Source organism: Mesoplodon bidens, assembly GCF_964165515.1.
Source record: "Mesoplodon bidens genome assembly, chromosome: 9".
NCBI classification, from domain to species: Eukaryota; Metazoa; Chordata; class Mammalia; order Artiodactyla; family Ziphiidae; genus Mesoplodon; species Mesoplodon bidens.
The window spans coordinates 26,614,300-26,635,588 of NC_138166.1; the positions used below are offsets into that span (position 1 = coordinate 26,614,300).

Here is a 21,289-nt window from a genome sequence, read left to right on the forward strand (position 1 = left end):
ATGATTACTCTTACCTCTGTATTAGATACCAAGTAAATTTTAGATTATTTATTGATGAATTATTCTAAACTTGTTTCCTACTTCTCATCAAATTATCTCTAAGTTATCTATGTATTATTCTTATTCATATTATTTTGAATGCCAGAGAATATAATTAAATAATATATATCAGATAATAATATATAATATTATAAAGAGAAACCCAAGCTGAAGTTTGATAACAGATTATGCTTTCTGCTATTCAAGGAATGCCCAACCCACATGACCTCCTCCACAAAGGCAGCTACTAGCTGACAGCAGTTTGGCTGCAGATGGCTCACTGCAGTTGACATCTGTATGCATATTAATGCACAATTTATTTTGGATAAAAACTAGACACTAGCATTCCTCAGAACTGTGATGACATGCTCAGCGACTTGATGAAACAGTTTTATTTAAGACAATCCATCCAGAATTTGAATGGATACCTTCTGAAACTGTGTGGATTACAATTTCTGCTGCATAACTCAGAAACCATTAACAAACCTTGTGAAATGTAACCTAAATCGGCACTTTTTTCTTCATAAAGCATAGTAATGTTCACCAAAGGCTAGAAACAACATTTGTAAATCTTCACAAAATAGGGTCAAATGATAAAAGCATATCTGAATATGTGTCAGTGCAGTCCAACCAAAAAAATTGCCACTTTAATCAATTTACAAAATAATTACAGTACAAAGACATGAAAATATTATTTGTATTCTACTACAGCAACACAGAAGACCCTAAATCAGTAAACTGAACTTACATATATATTAACACTTCTGACTGCCTCTCACATGGTGAATTCAAACTTTTAGATCTCAAATGATTAACACGCCTTGAGCTATCACACAGTTTTGTAGCCTGCGATCCAACAGTTTCAATTAGGCAATGTTTGTGCAATTATTTAAACAACTTATTGATTGTCCTATTATTTCACTTACAAGTGAAAAAAATTACATTAGTGAAAAGACTCAAAGGGCTCATAAACTTTGTGAACTCATTATATATGCTGAAATTTAAATATCTTTAATTTGATCAGATAGTAATTGGAATTAAGACAATCACTTGTATGTTAACTTGGAAAGGAAAGAAATGCTTTTAAAAATACATACATGAGGGACTTCCCTGGCGGTCCACTGGTTAAGACTGTGTTCCCACTGCACGGAGCTTGTGTAAAAATACAGTTTCATACGGGATTTTAGCCTCTTTCAGCTTTCTGTGAATGGGAGCCGCCTATAATTTATTCAAATCTTAAATAGTTTTACGTATGTGCATTTTCAAGAATGTATTTAAGGAAAATCTGACTTTAAAATTACACTTAATCAGCTTTATTTTCACCTTTTTTTCACAAATCCTAGCCACATTTTTCATTACCATTGATTTCCTTCTGACCATTTTTTTAAATCCTTCCTCTTTCAAGTTAAAAAACACACAGATCTACATATTAAAATTTTTCCCAACAAATACAATTATAGTTACATGTTCACATGATGAAGCCTGCCACTGACTTCTTTGAATTCTTTTACCCAAGTAGAAATCTGATCCGAAGGTTTGTTTGATGAATTCTACTGAAGTTTGATTTTCCTGAATAAATGACAGAAATGTCTTATTTGTTTTGCTAACTGATTTAAAAATCTTTATTTTTGATTAGATAGAAGAAAAGAATAGAAAGGTCGTTTATTGTTTTATATTCAGGTAAGAATGTATCTCATCTATGTGGTGTTTATTTTCTATTTTACAAACAAGATTCCATCTGCATTTGCTACTGACTCTCCCTCTAAACTCTGAGTTCTATTCTTAACAGTGAGAAAAGTTATCAACTTCATTATCTCTATTTTCAAAATCTAACAGAGTGGCTGGCTCATAGTAGGAGCTCGTGGCTTTCTAAAGAACAAAAATGAGCTCAGCAATATAAATAAGGCTTTGGTTTGAGCAAGAGTTAGTAGAAAGGTATAAAGTCAGTGCTCTTAGACCTCAATTTTTTACACTAAATTTCAAAAATAAACTCCTGCCAAGAAGGTTAATTTCTTTTTTTTTAATTTAAGTATAGTTGATTTACAATGTTGTGTTAGTTTCAGGTGTTCAGCAAACTGATTGAGATATATTGATATAGATACATATTAGATATACATATATGTATACACACATATATTTTTTTTCAGATTCTTTTCTATTATAGGTTATTACAAGATATTAAATACAGTTCCCTGTGCTATACAGTAGGTCCTTGTTGTTTATCTATTTTATATATAGTAGTGTGCACCTGTTAACCCCGAATTCTCAATTTATCCCTCTCCCCACCTTTCCCTTTCGGTAATCATAAGCATGTTCTCTATGTCTGTGAGTCTCTAGAAGGTTGATTTCTTGTAACTTTAAGAATATGTAAAATTCTCTCTCTCTCTCTCTCTCACACACACACACACACACACACACACACACAGTCTTTCTGTAACCTAGAAATGATTGGTTTAAAAACAAATGTGCTCTCCTATTTTAAAAAGTTGCTACCTTCTTGTATGGGATTCATTGCTAAGTAATTCTGTGACCTTGCAAATTCTTACCCTCGGTTTCTCAGTGACAAACGGAGTTAACAATGATGGAACCATCCCTACTTATTAGAATTTTTATACAGATTAATAATAAATACAAATATTTATTCATGTCAATTTCAAAGCACTTCCACTTATACTCCCAAATGTAATTTTTAGTATATGACAAGTCTCACAAATAAGGAAAATAAATACTCAGAAAAATTAAAATGACCTGACCGAATTACAGTAAGAGTGAAGTAAGAAGACAGGCAAGAAACATTGTTTATCGTGAAGTTATTGCTTCTCTATCAAAGGTAACTAGAACTACTGTTGATTGAATTCAGAGGAATATCAGCAAGACTATTTATGTGTAAAGGGCAGAGCTAGGACTACAACCCAGATCTTTATATAACTTACTGATGCTTTTGATATTGGCATTACTTTAAGGAAGATATATAAACTTCTAATAGATTATTTACATCTTTGTCTTCAACGTAGTACTTTTGAAATGTTTGTAAGTAAGAGCCCAGTTTTACCTAAGCTAATTAAGATATGGAACACGGGAGAGTGTTTGGTATGTGTGATTTCTCAAGGGATGTGAACAATGAGCAAGTTAACCCATCACTGTATTAAGTTTACTGATCCAATAAATGATTCTGTTAGTTGTGGGTATCTGCTTTCACAGCAGAACATCTGTTCTTACTAAGCTATGCAGATCATCAGACTAGCTGCAATAATATGTAGCAACACTTAGTAGACATTACAAAAAGCTGGATATGCAGAAAGACACCTGAAACATCTAGTTATTTAAAAGCTGAAAGTGGAAAAAAGCTTTGGTTCTAATGATTAAACTTATGGGTAGAGCATGAGGAATATATAGTTATTTTATATGTGCAACATCGAAGTAATGAGGAAAATTCTTCAAATTAGACCTCATGGAAAATGAGTTAAACAAACATGGCGTTCATGAACACATTTAAGTAATAAGGATTTTTAAATGATTACTTCTAGTCCTCTAAATTCATGAGAAAATTATTTTAAATAAATAAATAAATTTTGTTATACTCAGGGTATTTTTGTTTTAAATACTATGAAGGATACCTAAGGATTATTAGAGAATAACAAAACAAACAAAAACAAAACAAACCCAGAATATTCTTTGTCTTCTAAAAACTTTATGTTTAGAATCAAGGGACTTTATTTCTCTTTACTGGTTTCATATAAAAATGGTGCCAGTTAAAGTATACATGCCTCTGACAAGCAAAGAACAAATGAAAAAACTGACCAAATTTGGCATTACAGGCATAAGGCATTTCAAATCATTACTATTATCTAGAACCAAAAATTCCTGGCATTTCACCGAGTAGAATGCCAAAGCTAAAGATGTGAAAATCGAGACTCTAATTTACCCATTCCTTCATATCATATAAATTGTTTAATCAATCATGTAATGAATGAGAATTTTTTAAATTACTCAAGTGTTAATTATAAGATGAATTTCCAAATACTGTATGCTAACACATATATATGGAATCTAAAAAAAAAAAAAATGGTTCTGATGAACCTAGGGGCAGAACAGGAATAATGACACAGATGTAGAGAATGGACTTGAGGACACGGGGAGGGGGAAGGGTAAGCTACGACGAAGTGAGAGAGTGGCATGGACACATATACACTACCAAATGTAAAATAGATAGCTAGTGGGAAGCAGCCATATAGCACAGGGAGATCAGCTCGGTGCTTTGTGACCACCTAGAGGGGTGGGATAGGGAGGGTGGGAGGGAGACGCAAGAGGGAGGAGATATGGGGATATATGTATATGTATGGCTGATTCACTGTTATACAGCAGAAACTAACACACCATTGTAAAGCAATTATACTCCAATAAAGATGTTTAAAAAATAATAATAATAATAAAGCGAAGGAAAATTTTTAAGAAACAAAAACAAACAAGCAAAAAAAAAAATAAGACGAATTTCCAAGGTTAAAAAAATAGCACAAAAAGGTTTGACATTAAAAGTAAAAGCCTCAAAAAAAAAATAAAATAAAATAAAAAAAAATAAAAGTAAAAGCCTCTCTCTCAGGTACCAAGCTTGCATCTTCAGAATCAATCAGTGTTAACTTTTGCTGTGACTTTTTCTAGTGGCTGCCATTATAACATCAAATAATAAGTTTTGATTTATAAATTTAAGATACTATGTATTTTCTCCTTCTATAAAAGCAACATTTTTTCAAAAAACAACCTTATATTATTATGTTTTAGGGTTGTCTTAAGCAATATCCAAGAAATGATATTTGATGTATTAAATATTTTAACACACAGTTAAATAATGTATAACTTTTTCAGTTTGATTTGTGTACCATCTAATATCATCTCACATTCCACTACTATTATGCAATCACATTTTGGAAAAAAATGACATAATGTCTTTTTAGTTTTCTTCATTTCTGGGGCATAATCAACTACTCCATCCCACTCTTTTCATTTTCCATTTTAATAGAGGAACTCCTACAGTGATTGTGATATATACATACATATACCTACATACACATTTATACATGTATACATACACTTATAGAGTGCCAATGATTTTTATGGACCCTTAAGTGTGAAAAAAAATTCTTAAGCTGCCCTCACACTCCCTCTTGATCTCTTGCCTGGATAGAGGATTCATCTAATCACAATCTCTATAAATTTAAAGAAATTGGTCCCTCTCGGCTGTCTTCTGTGTTGACACCTGCCTGATTTCTCATCTTTTTGTAGATGCTAATTTTTTTCTCTGTGGACGTCTTCCAATTTTTCTCCTTACCCTTGGAAATCAGACTATTTTACCAGGATGTATCTATGAGATGTTTTACTAATCTTGCTTCATCCATTGGTGGATCAAAACCTGAAGACTTACATTTTCTTTCTTCTAGAGCTTGACTCCATAGCCTTGACTCATTTCTTTCTGGAACTCCTATTAGAGCTCTTAGATATAATTTCCATGATTTTTAATATCTCTCTTAAAGCCCCAGAACTCCCAGAGTCCCAAGGGAGCCCCAGAATTTCAGATGACCACACCCCCAAAATGTCTACAACTCCATGGACAAGAGTTTAGAAAGAGCTCCCTATGCTGGAGTAAAATGCTCATTCCCCAGCCTCCACATCACCACAGGAAGGAGTAAAGAGGGGCATCTCAGAATTGTGCACATTCCTGGGTACATCCCACTCTTTCCTTTCTTAGCCCCCCTCGAGCTCCCAGCCTCAGAACTATACAAATTAGACCTTTAGTCACCACTAAAAATTCCAGATTCCTGAGTCATCCCTCAACTCCCAGACTCCAATCCCCCAATTAGAGGGAGTGAGGGGACCCTACCACCACATCACCAACCCTCCCTTGGTCTGTGCTATAACCTTCTACTTCATTTTTCTCCATAACACTTATTACCATCTGTCACACTATACGTTTTATTTATTTGCCACTCTTACTAGAATACACGTCGCACGAGGGAAGAATTTTTGGCTACTTTGTTCACTTTTACAACTAGGACAGTCCAGAAACATGCCTGAAACATAGTAGGTGCTCAGTTAAATAGCTGGATAATTTGCTCTACAAGCTGGGAAAATTCTGGGTCTTGCTTTTCCAGAACATCAACCAGGCCCATTTTTACCCTCAATCAGCCCGCTGAAATTTGAGTGTACTAATTATTGATGAAATACCCTCTCTTAAGTATTTCTCAGGAATAATAAGAATTTTATAAGTTCTTTATAATTCCTGAATGAACTCCTTCCTGTGAGGTCAGGTGTTTTGTTTTGTCTTTCACTAGTTTATCTATGTCCTTCATGTGGTATTATTGCTAAAATGTCAAGTGAGTCTCTTCAAACCATTCATTTACAGTGAATGTCTCCATTATTTAGAATGGGTAATCAACAGAGGTTTTTCTGTATTTCTGGACAGTTCTGCTTCCGCATTAGTCCTCTTCTTTGAATGAGAGGACGTAGGATGGCAGAGGGTGAGTGTCCAAAGTAAGAACAGCTTTACTAGGAGGGTAACAGATTTAGTAAATTTGACTCCTTTAGTGTTTTGTTTGTTTCCTCCTTTAAATCACTCTGTTGTGGGAGAGGAGCATTACTTCTCATTTTCTTTTGAAAGCCCTACTTTTCTAATGAGGGCCCTTCCTCAGGCAGTTCATCCCTTCATTTGGAGAATTCTTTGGATTTAGCCTAAGCAGAAGAAAATAAAGCCTCTTCCTACCCACTGTCTTCCACTAGAGATTAGGAAAGAGTCCACTTGTCCTGCTTGTTCCTCCTGTAGTTCTGTAATTTATTACTTGATCACTACCTACAACCCACTGTTGTTGTCTGTATTTGTGGATGCTAAGCTCAGAGCTTCACTGAGGCTCCATCAGGAAGCCACCTGATAGTGGTTTCTTTAGCTCTGTTTCTGTCACCACCTTTCCATTTACTTTCTATCTTCTAGGAATTCTTCAACCTGCCAATTTATGGTATTGGTGGTCTTTCCCGAACTACTACACTTTTTTAATGAGTACTTTTTATTATTGTTTTTATTTATTCATTTATTTTTTAACTGAGGTACACAGAACTACTATACTTTCAATCTTTTAAAACTGGGACCTCTAGAGAGGAGGTGAACGCATATGTGCTCAGTCCTCCTTTTTAAAAAGAACCGTATTGCTGTCTCTGCTTAGAATTTGGGTGACAAATCACCTTTGTGCTAAAACAGCAAGCAACTAAAAAGAGAATATTCCTTTTTCTAAAAGTCCTTTCTGCTACTCCATCATCAGGAATGTCTTACTGGCTTTCTTTCTCCACAGGTTCCAGCCTCGTGACACTTGGCATATCTCTACTCTTTTCTTAACAGATTTTTCCCCCTCAGTTTCTCCTCCTAGAAGTAGCAGGCTGATCCACCTAAAAGAGGTGGTCAGTTAAGTCATTTTGCCAACCTGAAAAATTTCAGTCATTTTTTGTTTGTTCTTTAATAAGTTGAGAGAGTGTATATGGAAGTCTAAGTGTGTTTGTTTTTTATTTTTATTTTTTAGCTCCTGAGAGATGGCCATGTTTTTGTTAAATAAAACATCTAGTTTCAGCCAAGATTAATATATGGGCCATCATGATCGAAATAATATGAGGAAAAAGAAAAAAACACCCAACTAAATCCACTTTTATCACTAACATTTGGTTCGTTATTAATAGTCTAAAAAATGACAAGTCATTTCATATATTACAAAATTTCCTAAGAACCAGGAGAATTATCACACATTAGGAATAAGTCTTTAAATCTCTCCTTAAACCTACCTGGTCCCAGCCTAGACATCGAAGAGATAAAGTAAATCAACAACAACAAGAACAACAACAAGAAACACTGTAGTTACTAACTGTAAAGCAAATGTTCAGTTTCTGTGTCAGAAAGCAAACCCAAAGAGTGAACCTGTGTTGCTGAGGTTACCTCCATTAATGGACTAGCAAGAAGAGATACAGCTATAAAGTCTAGGCTTGGAGCCAGTGGATTCTTAAAGTTTATCTGAACAGCACACATCTTGACAACTACCAGAGAGGACACTTAAACATCATCCCCTTCACAAAAATATTTGGGTTATCTAAGGTATGAGTGTGTTTGTGTGTATATGTATGTGTACAGGTGTGTATATGTGTGTCAGGTGGGCAGAGGTGGGAGAGAGCTGGCAAATTTAATTAAGGAAGTAAAAGTCCCCTTTCCTAAAGCTTGTGTCTGGGTGTTGATACCTCTTCAGTCCTTCTCCTCAGACCTAGTAGTCATTTAAGAGCCAGGATGTTCAAAGCAAATATAGTCATAATTCTGCTTTGGTAACAAAAATATATCAGAGAAATTCTCCTGATCTTTTCAAGGAGTGATACAAGAGACCAGGATTTTATTTTTATTTTTATTTTATTTTTACCCAATAGGCTGTAAAAGTAATAATATAGAGAATAACTTGCATATAAACTCAAACTTGAAAATAATAAATTCATGTAAATTAAAGTAGTATAGAATGTCTAGTCTCTGGTGCTGTCCTGCATGGTAAAACTGTTTATTCAATCTGAGTATTTTTGGACAATTTGACCCATAAGATTACATTTTTCCTTATGGGAAAAAATGAGAATTAAAATGAAATGTTACAATTAATACTGTAGATCAAATGGCTCTTGATTGCTATCTCAGAACCCAACAACTTATGATATTGTATCTATGTAGAAAACAATTTGAGAGTAAGCTGTCAAAGTCAACTCTGTTTAAAATATTAACATTATCTATGACACATCATATTACAACTTCAAAAAACTTCGTATATTGAAAAATACCTTATCATACAAATGTTCAGCTAATCCTCCTAAAAACCCAAAGTGTTTAACAGAGAACATGTTATTTCCATTGTTTATATGGTATCACTGTTACAGAAAATGTAAATGACTTGCCCAAGCTCATCTCGTTAATAACGGGGATGCTTTTTTTTTAGCCATTGAGACCCTCTACCTGCCCCCACATTCCCAACTCCTGTCAAGTGTGTCCAAATTCTTATCATTCTTCACATTCCCAGCTCAAATACTTCTATTTCCATGAAGATAGTTGTCATACCCCCCAAAGATAGTGATGACTTCTTCGTTTGATCTCATAGCACTTTCTCTCTTCTTACCACGAGTAAATGGATTTGGAATCAGAAGATTTAGCTTGGGTTCTGGTTATTTACTATCAGGATGATCCTAACATAGTAACCACTTGAACACCAATTTTTTCCCAACAGAGAAAACAGAATACATGACCACAGAATTATTTGGAAATTTAATTTTGAAAAAACAAATAAGAAGGAACTATGTGAACTGTAAAGACCTATACAGAGTTACTTTTCGTACATATCTAATTTTTCCTTTCTTATTTACAACTTTTATTTCTCCAGTTTTCTGGTAGAAGGAAGACTCCATAGCTAACACATACTTGATTCTATCAAAATACTTGATGGTGCTTCGCAACTTGGCATTTGATACACATTTGTAAAATGAATGAAGGATTGAAGGTATGATTACAATAAACAAGGTAAGTTTCATAAAGCAGAATGCTCACTGCTACCGACTAAATGTGGAAGACCTAAATCTGACTTAAACTTTTCTCCAATCTCATTGCGCATTTCTTTGCCACCACTTCAGGCAACCTAGATTTATGCCTGATTCCCTAAATATACCCTGTATTATTCTGGCTCTAGGTCTTAGGCTAAATCATTACCCCCTTTCATGTTCTTTATCTGTTGAAATAATATCCATCACTAAATACCTAGCACAAATGCCATTTTCTCCATGAAGCTTTCCTTATCTCACCCACTGGAAATGGCACTTCCTACTTGGAAGTTCATAATGTTTGCTCATGTCTCTCACAGCTTTTATCATTTGACCACATATTTCTTTGTATGTGTATGATCTAACCTAGTACATTTGGATCATGTTAAGATCAGCATTATGTTTTACTTATCTTTATAGTCTATCAAACGTGTAGTAAAATGTCTTCCACATTGTAGGTACTCAAATAATATACGTGGCTTGAAGGTCCAACTACAGGTTTCTGCCTTATAAATTGACACAAAAACATGACAAACATTTTATAAAAAGATCATCTACTGTTTGAAGTCATTATTACTACACATTCCTATCAAGATGGTATACTATGGACAGAAACACATCTTTATCAGAATTTATATATACACACACACACACACACAATATGGAATATTACTCAGCTGTAAGAAAGAATGAAATTTTGCCATTTGCAACAACATGGATGGACTTGGAGGGCACTATGCTAAGTGAAATAAGTCAAAGAAAGGCAAATACTGTATGATATTATACATGGAATCTAAAAAATACAAGAAACTAGGGGCTACAACTAAAAAGAAGCAGACACACAAATGTAGAGAACAAACTAGTGGTTACCAGTTGGGAGAAAAAAGGGGAAAGGGGCAGCATCTGGGTAAGGGATTAAGAGGTACAAAACTATAAAATATGCCACAAGGATATATTGTACAACATGGGGAATATAGCAAATATTTTATAATAACTATAAATGGAATATAACCTTTAAAAATTGTGAATCACTATTGTACCCTTGTAACATATAATTTTATACCTCAACTATACTTCAATGAAAAAATTAAAAGATAAAAAAAGAATGTGGAAAAAAGTTTAAGATATGAAAAAAAGCTACAAATATATAAACCAACTATTTATAATCTGATTTTCTCCATAACTTAAATGTTCTTATTAATTGCAATTTTATCATTAAAGTATGGCTTATCTAAAAAGTTAAAGTACTCAATATGACTTTTGGTAAAAAGAGTAAAAGATACTTCAGCAAAAAACCAGAGGTTGACATATTTTAAATGGACATCATTTTCAACTTTCATCACAGTAAGTATCCAAACTAACATAACAGCTACCAATAATTATCACTGTTGTTTTTATCAGAACATAGATTTCATTTATAACAAGGGTACACAAGTCTCCTCTCTCACGGATATTTAAATGACATAATCCTTCATTGCCTGCTGCCTTCATTCCTCTTGTGCATTATGTGCACATAATGCACACAAAGCCCACTAACAGCTGTTCTCTAGATGGACTTCTGTGCCTTCTCATCGGGTAGGGGCTATTGCATTTCTTTTAAAAATGTATTCTTTCAAACCCTAAGCCCTTTATTCTCACTTATTTTATATTATTGTACCATCTTCACTGTATTATTTCTTAACTCCAGAGAATTTCTAAGTTCTGCAGTTTTATGTTTTCTGTCCCTTCCCCATGAACGTCCCCAAATCTCTACCTATTAAAATGCTATTTTATTCAGGGACTTTAAGCACTGAGTTGACATTAACTGACCTGCTGAGAATAACTTTTCTATCCTGAATCAGAGTAAACAACCTTGAACTCATTTGTGTCACAACTGGCCCCTTCATGATTCAGTCTGCCAGGAAGGCTTACCCAAAGACTTGGAGTTATAAACTGTGATCCTTCTAAGAAGACACCCATAAAGTTGAACCTGTTCTAATGACTTCATTTTTTTGAAGTGACTTACGCTGTTATGAATGACTCTCAACTAATGAGGGAAGCATGCTCTCATAGTGTATAGCAAAATCACTGGCAGGAAAAGGGGATGTGCAGTTTGAAAGAATGTATTCAATTTCGTATCAAAATTGTATTTAGAATCTGAAAACACTGTCCACTTTTTTTCCCAGCATAAATAGGATCCCATTTAAGAATATCATATCAAGAGTATCATGGTAGGTAGGAGCACGAATTTAAAAGTTAATGTAAAAATTAATATAATGTAATAATAGTGTGGATTTTACCCATAGAATGCAATGAGTAAAAGCTCAGCATCTATCAATCAATTCATACTTCCTTTATGTGCCAAATTTATCAGAAATTGTAGCAATATTTTGGAGAAATATTATTGGAGAAAATGTTGAAAAACTCTAATTTACATTTGGCAGAGAAGAAAAAGAGGAAAGTAGGAAGGAAGGAGGGAAAGAAGAAAAGAACCAGAGAAAAACAGTGCTATCCTATTGTAACAGCAATAAACTAAGCACCATTTGTGTAAGATGATGATATGGTTTAAGAGCATGAACATAACGAAAAAATGCACTTACCTCGGTTAAATGAGGATTGGGGTTAAAACCACAGAGGCTACAAACAGTGGTTTGACACTCAGTGCATGTGTTAAAATTGGCCTTTTCTGGAACATGCAACAGAAGTTCAGTGGTATTGCAAAGAGGACAGATGGTTTTGGGGAGGCCTTGTACTGGAGTCTGTGCTGCAGATGGAGAAGTTTGTGGCTGCAGAGGTTTCCCTGTTTGGCTTCCTGGTTTTGTAGATTGTTGAGGAGGGGGCTTTGCTGGGCCAGGCTGCTGAGGAGGGGGCTTCATTGGGCCAGGCTGTTGAGCTGGAGTCTTGCCTGGCCCAGCCTGCTGGACCTGAGGCTTCCCTGGCCCAACCTGCTGAGCTGCAGTCTTTGCAGGCCCAGGTGGCTGAGCTGGAGACTGTGGCCCAGGTTGGTGAGCCGGGGATTTCGCTGTCCCCAGCTGTTGGGCCATGGGCTTTGCTGGCCCTGGTGGCTGAGCTGGAGTCTTTGCAGGCCCAGGAGGCTGAGCCGGAGTCTTTGCAGGCCCAGGAGGCTGAGCCGGAGTCTTTGCAGGCCCAGGAGGCTGAGCCGGAGTCTTCGCAGGCCCAGGAGGCTGAGCTGGAGTCTTCGCAGGCCCAGGAGGCTGAGCTGGAGTCTTTGCAGGCCCCGGAGGCTGAGCTGGAGACTTTGCAGGCCCAGGAGGCTGAGCTGGAGTCTTTGCAGGCCCAGGAGCCTGAGCTGGAGACTTTGGCCCAGGTTGCTGAGCTGCAGGCTTTGCTGTTCCTGGTGGCTGGGCCGGGGGCTTTGGGGTCACTGGCTGTTGAGCTAGGGCCTTCGTTGGCCCTGGCTGCTGAGCTGAGGGCTTTTCAGGCCCAGGCTGTGGTGTGGAAAGTTTTCCAGGTCCAGGCTGCTGGGCTGGAGGCTTTCCAGGACTTACTTGGTGAATAGGAGGCTTGGATGGGCTTTGCAGTGAGGGTTTAACTGACTCTCCCCTTACTGTATCTGTCTGTTTAGTCTGAGGCCTGGCTGCATCTCTCTGAAGTGGCAATTTTGCCTGGTCTGTCTGAGGAGCCTGGGTGAGGCCCTGAGTTGGCTTTTCTGTTTCTGGAGGTTGTGATTTAATTTTTTCTGGCTGCTGAGGAGATACTGATTTGGGAGAACCGTCCTGCTGAAGCAGGGCCCTCACAGGTCCTGGCTGCTTAGGAACTGGCTTGGGTGACTGTTGTTGTGATGGAGGCTTTGTGATTCCTTCAGGTTTTCCTTGTTCCTTCTGAGATATTTTTTGTTTCTTGGAGGCTTCTTCCTGGGAGGCATCAGGGTCTGATATCAAATCAAAAGGACTGAATTTATTTACAACAGAGGAGACAGCACTTAAAGGATTAACCTCTGAGAGGAAGCCAGTCATCATACTAGACTTGTGCTCTTCCTTAACATCAGTTCTGGATTTCGATTCTTTCAAGCTAATAGTGGAAGGACTCCTTCCAGGCAATTTCTGCTCTGACCTCAGAGTATCTGTAGTTCTACTTTTACTGAGACCAGGCTGAACTGGACGCCCAGGGTCCGGCGGTTTTCCTGGTTGCTTTGGAGATTGACTACTATCCAACTCTTGTTTCCTAGAAGAATGAAACAAAAAGAAGTGAAAATAATGGAAACTATCACAATTCAAAATAATATTTAAAACCTATTACTTTCTTACATCTTCAAAATTATGAATGTATAAATATAACTAAAATCCATTTTTGCAGCATCCTACAAATAATCATAAAATTTTTAATGTCTTTGTTACTTTCTTTACATGGATACAGATTTTGAACACGGAAGTGAAGAGGAAGGGGAAAAAACCCCATACTTGCTACTATAAGTAATGAACTATTAAGATATCTAGTTAGAAAGTATTTATAATAAAAATAATTTACATTTACTTAATAGAATCTAGCCATACTTTAAACCTATTTAAACATATTAACTCAACAGATCAATGCAAAGCCATGTTCCAGTACTTTTATGCTCACAGAATGTATCCTTTTTAACCAAAAGTTATAGTCAAGGAATGTCAGCCTCCCAAATACTAGCACACTAAGAAGTGAAAATATTCCGTTTTAAATGAGATTGCTGCAACTGTTTTTTGTTCTGTTTCTTACTTAACATTAGAATTTACATTAGCTACATAAGACATACAACATGACATCACAGGATCTGGTAAAGGAGGTTTTTCAGGGACTCTGAAAAAGCTGACCATCTATTCAAGTTTTGACAGAATACCTGTCAAAAAAGGTAATATCCATGAAATACTGTCCTTATTAAACTTTATAGAATAAGAATTCCTACTTTAATTAGAAAATTCTGAGAAACAATTTGCTTGTGGAAGAACAGTGTTATATCATTCAATTATTTTTCCAATAGCATTCTTAATCTGAGATCTCTCTATGTAACAATATGATGCTTAAAGTATCTTGAGACATACATAGCCTGATGTACAAATAGCAACAATCTGGTTGTGACCCCACTTTTGAAAAGTTACTTTCCTCAAAGGAAGAAAAAACAATGATCTCTTTACTTAATGTTTTCTACAACACTTACTATTACCATTGTTAATTAGACATTATTATTGACAATGACTTAAAAATGCAACAAGTAATTAATTTGCAAGATTTCTTTTAACTCATAGACAAATACACAAGATGGATATTTTTAAAATAGTTTTGGAAACATCAATTTTAAATGACTATGGCTCAACAATTAAAATACTTGTTTCTCATATACACTTTTATCAAGTACGTTAAATTTTAAACAAGCTATTTTTTACTGATAAAATTGCAACTAATAAGAACATGCTGCATTAGAATTATGGGGTAAATCAAATTATAAGTATTTTGTTTGATATTTGTAACATTAATTTTGGAAAAGATTTCTTTTTAGTTCAAAGAAAAAGAGATAAACAGAGTGATTCAGTAGTACTTAAAATATGAGATGATCACAATAAAGTTCTATAGGTTTTAATTTGTTTTAATAAAATTTACCTGCTAATGGACCAGACTATAACTTTTTCATTTCAGGTCATCTGGTACTTATTATGAATTAAGTTTTTAAACTTCCCCTAATGATACAGAAATTTGAGTATAGATCAAGATGTAAGGCATAGTAGGAAGAAACACAGAAGTATTACTTCTAAAGAGCAAAGGGTCAGAAAGAAAATAATCTATAAATGGCAATGTATGCCACAAAATGATTTTCTAATAAAAGATGAATAAATAGAATTCTTGGTTCTGGCAATTTCCTCCAGGAAAAAAGGTTACAAAAACTTTAGATACTACCATGTCCCTGAAGCCTGTACTTAAATAAGGAACTAAAATTATTATCCTAATTGATTCCAACAGTTCTAAGATATCTTTTAAAACACACTGCTACATATTTCCATTGGGGAAAATAATTTTGAATGTTTCCTTATAGGCCTCATTATGTGCTCCCTTCCATATGAAGGCAAAAGAACCATAGTAAACAACCCCAAATAGATGATTTTCAAAAAGTTCCACTGTTTAGATAGTCACATTATTCCAGAAATGTTCCATATTCAATTAATAAAGTTTACCATTCCCTTGAGGGGCAGATGCTTAGGGACTATCCTATAAGTGTTTAGGCATTTTATTAAAGAAATCTATATTTAAACGAATACCCAAAAAATCTATTCTTAACTGTGCTCTCTTGAAAATACTATTAAACTTAATCACTGTTTTTGTAATATTTCACTTAATCCAACATACGTACAAAACGAATAAATTTTGTGAATACCAAATATTTGTGATAACAATAAACACCAAAAGTTAAAGGAAGCTACTTGCATTAGAAATTATAACTGCATGTACTTCCTATGAATAAAGTTATATTATATTATAGAATCCCCCATGAGAAAATACCCATACAGCTATAAAGACTACAATTTAAACTTAGTTTTAGTTGCTATAATTATGTAAATAAACATGGAGATCTGGGAGTGAAAAATAGAAAGACAATCATTAAGAGAAGATACAGGCTTAATACCAAACAAAAATATAAAGATGTCTTAGCTAACTATGTCTTTTGAGGAATTTCTGTTTGGTATGACAGTTCTGTTAAAAAGAAGAATGACCAAAATGCAATCTGTGTCTTCTGCACTAGACTATGAATTCCTAGGGAGAGATATGTTTCACTCATTTTTTCATCACTGGAACCAAACCTGGTAACTAGCAGATGAGTATTAATGTTTGATGAATGAATGAATGAATAACAGTGAGTGAACAAATGAATGAACACATCAGGTCTTTGTTTCCCTCTAGATTAATGTCTCTTGAATTCTTTTCACTTTAAACTCTTCCACAGGTCTTGTGAGATATAAATGGAAACATTCCATATTCATTTTGGCTTGCTGCTCTAGGAAGAAAAACAGTTGTGGAGGTGTCTACCCAGCAGCGGAGGCCTAAAGGAATGCTAAGAAAATAACTGATTCAGTCAGAATTGTTACTAAATATTCTACTAATCAGAAGTGTTTTCCAGTAAAGCTCTTCTCATATGACACATCTGTAGGTGTAAATAGAATGAGTAGAAGACGTAATAAAATTGCATTTCCCTGGATCGACAATAAATCGAAAAACCAGAAGCATTTCATTTGTAAGCTCTAACTTCTAGCTTCTAACTACTCAAGTCTTATACACTTCCCTTTTCACTTTACTATTGTCATCCTCAGATTAGAATTTTTCTTTCACAGGTTAACAGAAAAAAAATGTTTCAGCAGCAAGCGAGATAAACATGCATTCAAGACTAAGAATATAAAAGCAGTTGGAATACTAAAATATTTTAAAATGTAACACAACAAGCAATGACACTTGACAGTGTTAAGTCATAAAATTTTATAATAGAAATATAAGCATCTTTAGGAATGTCCGTTCGTTTGTATATTGCAGAGGATACCAAGACTTAAACAGGCTAAGAAATTAATTCAAGGTTACAAAACTAGTTAGTCGCAGAAATCTGGTATCCTAACTCCTGGTGGGCAGGAAGGGGAGGCATGATATCCAGTACATTGCACTGACTTCTCCATATGTAAAAGAGTATAGATACATCCAAATAACTCATAACAGTGAATAATTCAATATACAACTTGTCTGCAGCCATCACTGCCAGTGCCATTCACTGCTGATACTGATATTACTACTCATTACATGTATAGGGTTCCTTCAAATTAAAATCCAAGCAAAAATGTTCCGGTCAAATTTTAATTAATCCTTACTATGGCTCTACAAGATGGGTAAGGTAAGTATTACTGCCTTATTTAGAAGCAAGGAAACTTAGGCACATATGGTTGAGAAGCATATATAATTCGCTATGAGTCAGTTAAAATTAATAAGGTCTCTGGGCTCTCAACCCTTATTTCTTTAAATAAATAAAAATCAAAGCCCACCCTGTCTAATTCGCACCACATAATCTCCTAAAACTTGAAATGATTTGGATATACTTTCTTACATATACTTAAATTAATATGTGTTTATTTGGTTATCACAAATGCGGATAATAACTTTCCAAAATTAAAGACATTTATAGAAATCTCTCAGTAAAATATAAGCAGGTTGCCAAATTCAGACACGTTTATATATTTCAATGAAGCTTTCATCAGTAACTGTTTAGGACGCAGACTACCTATTGATAAGAATTCTACCGTAACAAAAACATCAACAGAGAGCTTTAAAAGTATGCTATCTGATACAAATACTGCCCAAAACACCATACTTTCATAGGCTGAAATAATGTTTTTTATCCGCCCTCTGAATACAAGGAAGAAATTTAGGAATCAAAGCTCACACTCTTCTTGGTATTCGTAACCAGCATGCTAAACCTGTTGCTTGTGCCTCTTAGGAAAAATTGTAGAAGAGTTGGCATACATTTCTAAAAGGTTAATAAAAGTATTGTACCTCATTATTACCCTAGAAAAATCTAGTATATGAACATTCAAAATTTTTTCTAAGTCAGGTTTTAAACAGTAGAGAAAATAGTACATATCATAAACTGTACTCTTAAGGGAATACTTAAGAAAGGCTTTATACCAAAGAAATAGCCCAATATATTACTAGTTTAAAAACACAGAAAAATATATTCAATATAAAAAAGCTAGTCTTTACTAGTAGTGTTGGTTCCCCTTCAAGAAAACAGGGTTTTTGCCTGATATAGTTTACACATTTATGTGGAAAATATTGCCACTATCCACAAAACATTTTACATTTTTACTGTATTAGTTACCTGACAAAATTATATGTATATACTTATATTATAGCTCCTAAGTGTTTTTATTTTATGAAGTACAGGATAAGAGCCTACACCTATATCCATATCTTTCATATTTCCAGTATCTCTAATGAAAATTGTTAGGTTATCATAAAGTAGGAGTGATTTCAGAACCACGGACAGAGGAATGTCCTGTCTCTGAACAAGCTATGAGGGTGCAAAGTTAAAGGGTTTGTTTACAATAATAAAGGCAGGGCAGGCACAGTGATTATACCCTCTCAGTACTCACACTAGAAAACAACTAATTTATTGGGATGGAGGAATACAGAGAGCTAGAGGGGAAAATGAATACGCTAATATTATAGATTAGCTCTTAATTACCTGTCCAAGTTGCTATTTGTTTTGTCTTTAAAAGTATGTACTGGAAACTAATTTGAAGGTAACACAAATTCACATGTTCTTCCGTAAACTGTAAGACGCTTTTTCGTATAAAAGAGCGGTGGTTTAAAAAATAGCATATGCTAATTCATAAATACACGTACAGCACCTGCACTGTTGTGACCAAACCATCTGTTTAATGCCACACATATTTTAGGGTTTCTCCCTGAATATAAAAGGTGTATTTATTCTATACCTTCTACCTAAACAGCTCCTGTTCTCCTCTGGGGCGTAGGGTGGGAAGGAAAGACAAATCACCTCCAGGGGAATTAAAGGTATTGTTACAGAAATATTTAGATATCATTCACAGAGAGAAAGACCCCGAAATGACTGGGGAGGTTTAAACAGAAACAGGTAAACACCCAGCTCTCTCCATTTCCTAACACGTCCGTTTTGTATTAATGGAAGACTTCCAGATTAGTAAAACACTGGAGGGCGTCTCTCCACGCCACCCTACAGAGAAAAGGTTCCAAAAGGCCAGAAATCACAATCTAAAATCACAGTTCAAAGAATGCAACCCTTGACTATCCCATCAGAAACTCTATAAGGCATCATTTTTATCCTGCCCAACAGAAAGCTTATGTTCTCTTTACCACCACCCCATTAGGGAGAATAAAATGAACGGAAGCGACATATATGTACTGCCGTGCTGGCACATACGGGCTGGCACATATGTGCACGGGAAGCTGTACATATATGCCCGGACATATACATCATGCTGTGCGTGCCTGTGCATGGAAGGCGGCTCCGCAGAGGCCGGAGGAATGCTTCCCTTGGGCAGCCCCTGCGCCCTTGACATGACAGCAGCGATCTGTCTCCTCTCCTCTTCGCTCAGCTGGCTCAGATCCGCCTCCATGCCGGCCGGAGTCACGGTGTGCAAGGGGCTCCCCGCCCCGCCAGCCCCTCCTCCGGCCGCCGCCGCCGCTGCTGCCGCCGCCAGCCCTTCGGGGAGCCCTTCCCCTTCCAAGCTCGCCTCGTTGCCCATAGCTTAGGGAAACTCAGGGCCACCGCACTCCCTCCTTGTGCTGCCTCCCCGCCGGGAAGCCCGTGGCCGGAGGAGCAGCCGGAGACGGGGGCCGCCGCCGGCCGTGCAGACGGCGAAGACCCTGAACACCAGGCAGAGATTAGTCCCTCTTGCAGGTGATGACCGAGGCCAGTGCCTCCTCCATGTTGGACAACGCCAGGCAACCTTTGCGGAAGACAACTCCCGACACCGCCTCAGCGCCCCAAGCCGGGGAAAAGCAGATCTGAGCAGTGCCAGCCGGGCGCCGTCTGCCCCTCCCACCGTGCCCCGCCTCCTCGCCGGCGCCCTCGCAGTGCGCATGCCCCTCTTGGAACAGGTGATGCCTGCGCCTGCACCCATCCCACTCTGCGTCGCTCTGTATCCTTCCTCGCTCTCAGCACCGACTTAAAGGAGCCCAGCGAGAGCACAGCTAAAAAGCAGAACGAAACAGCCGACGTTTCTTTCAGGCATATTTCAGGATGCCTCAACCCTAGTTTTAGCGGACTACATTCAAGGGGACCGGGAAGGGGGCTTGAGGGGAGGTGTCTGTTTCCATTCCATCTTTGACTCATGGGATTTGTAGTTTTTTTTCTTTTCCTTTTTTTTTTTTTTTTTTAAAGGAGAATTTTAAAAGATCCTAGGAATGTTTTCAGGTAACTGGAGATTAATAGAGAAGCCAGATACCTTTGGGACAAATTTCCCCAAAGGAAATAAAACTGGCCGTTTTCATTTAGAATTTTGCCATAACAGTTATTTTAGAATCTTAGATACAGTGTAAGTAAGAAGGTAAGGTTTTTGAATGCTTACCGCTGTGTTGTTACCTAAAGGGACTACGCAAAAGTAAAGATTTGGAGAAATTGCGGATAGGATACTGTATTCCAGACTGTCGAATATTAAAATGTTACAATAGTGTGAACTTTTAAGACGTGTGTTCAACCTTTTTTGTACAACTGTGGGCCCAGAAAGAAAAATTAATTTGTGTAGAGTCACACAGCTGACTAGCAGCAGAGGTATAACTAATACTAACTCTTTCAGACCCACCCACCAACATATACTCTTTTCTTGCTCCTGCGCTCTTTAGAAGGGAGTGTTTTCGTTCAGCACTGGATCTGCAGCCCCAATTTTGCTACCCACCTTTCCTAACAAGGTGGACTTAATGTCCCAATTGTTGAAATTAAAGAAAATCAAAAGGTAACAACTGGGAATGAAAGAATAAATCAAACAGAAATGAATGAGTTGCTCAGAAAGTAAGTTTCCTAGGTTTTGTAATAATTATTATAATAGTCTGTTATTGTGCATTACACTTGTATCAAAACTAAATAATGGCACAGTTGTAACAGTTTGTACTAAATTTACTGCTTTGGAAGATGGCTAGTCGGCAGATGAACTATTATTACTGGCTGAGTTCCTAGAAAAACTTT

The 21,289-nt window shown here is 36.3% G+C and overlaps 1 protein-coding gene across 1 annotated transcript in view; it reads right to left on the reverse strand.

The window, feature by feature from the left end:
- The window catches only part of PCLO (piccolo presynaptic cytomatrix protein), a 383,857-nt gene extending 363,988 nt beyond the window's left edge, over positions 1 to 19,869 (reverse strand). The window contains exons 1-2 of the mRNA XM_081243593.1: positions 19,594 to 19,869; positions 12,204 to 13,788 (exon numbers count right to left, since the gene is read on the reverse strand). Of these exons, the coding sequence (XP_081099719.1) occupies positions 12,204 to 13,788; positions 19,594 to 19,850 (1,842 nt within the window). The 5' untranslated portion in view covers positions 19,851 to 19,869. The remainder of the gene's footprint in view (positions 1 to 12,203; positions 13,789 to 19,593) is intronic.
- Between the last annotated feature and the right edge of the window lie 1,420 nt (positions 19,870 to 21,289).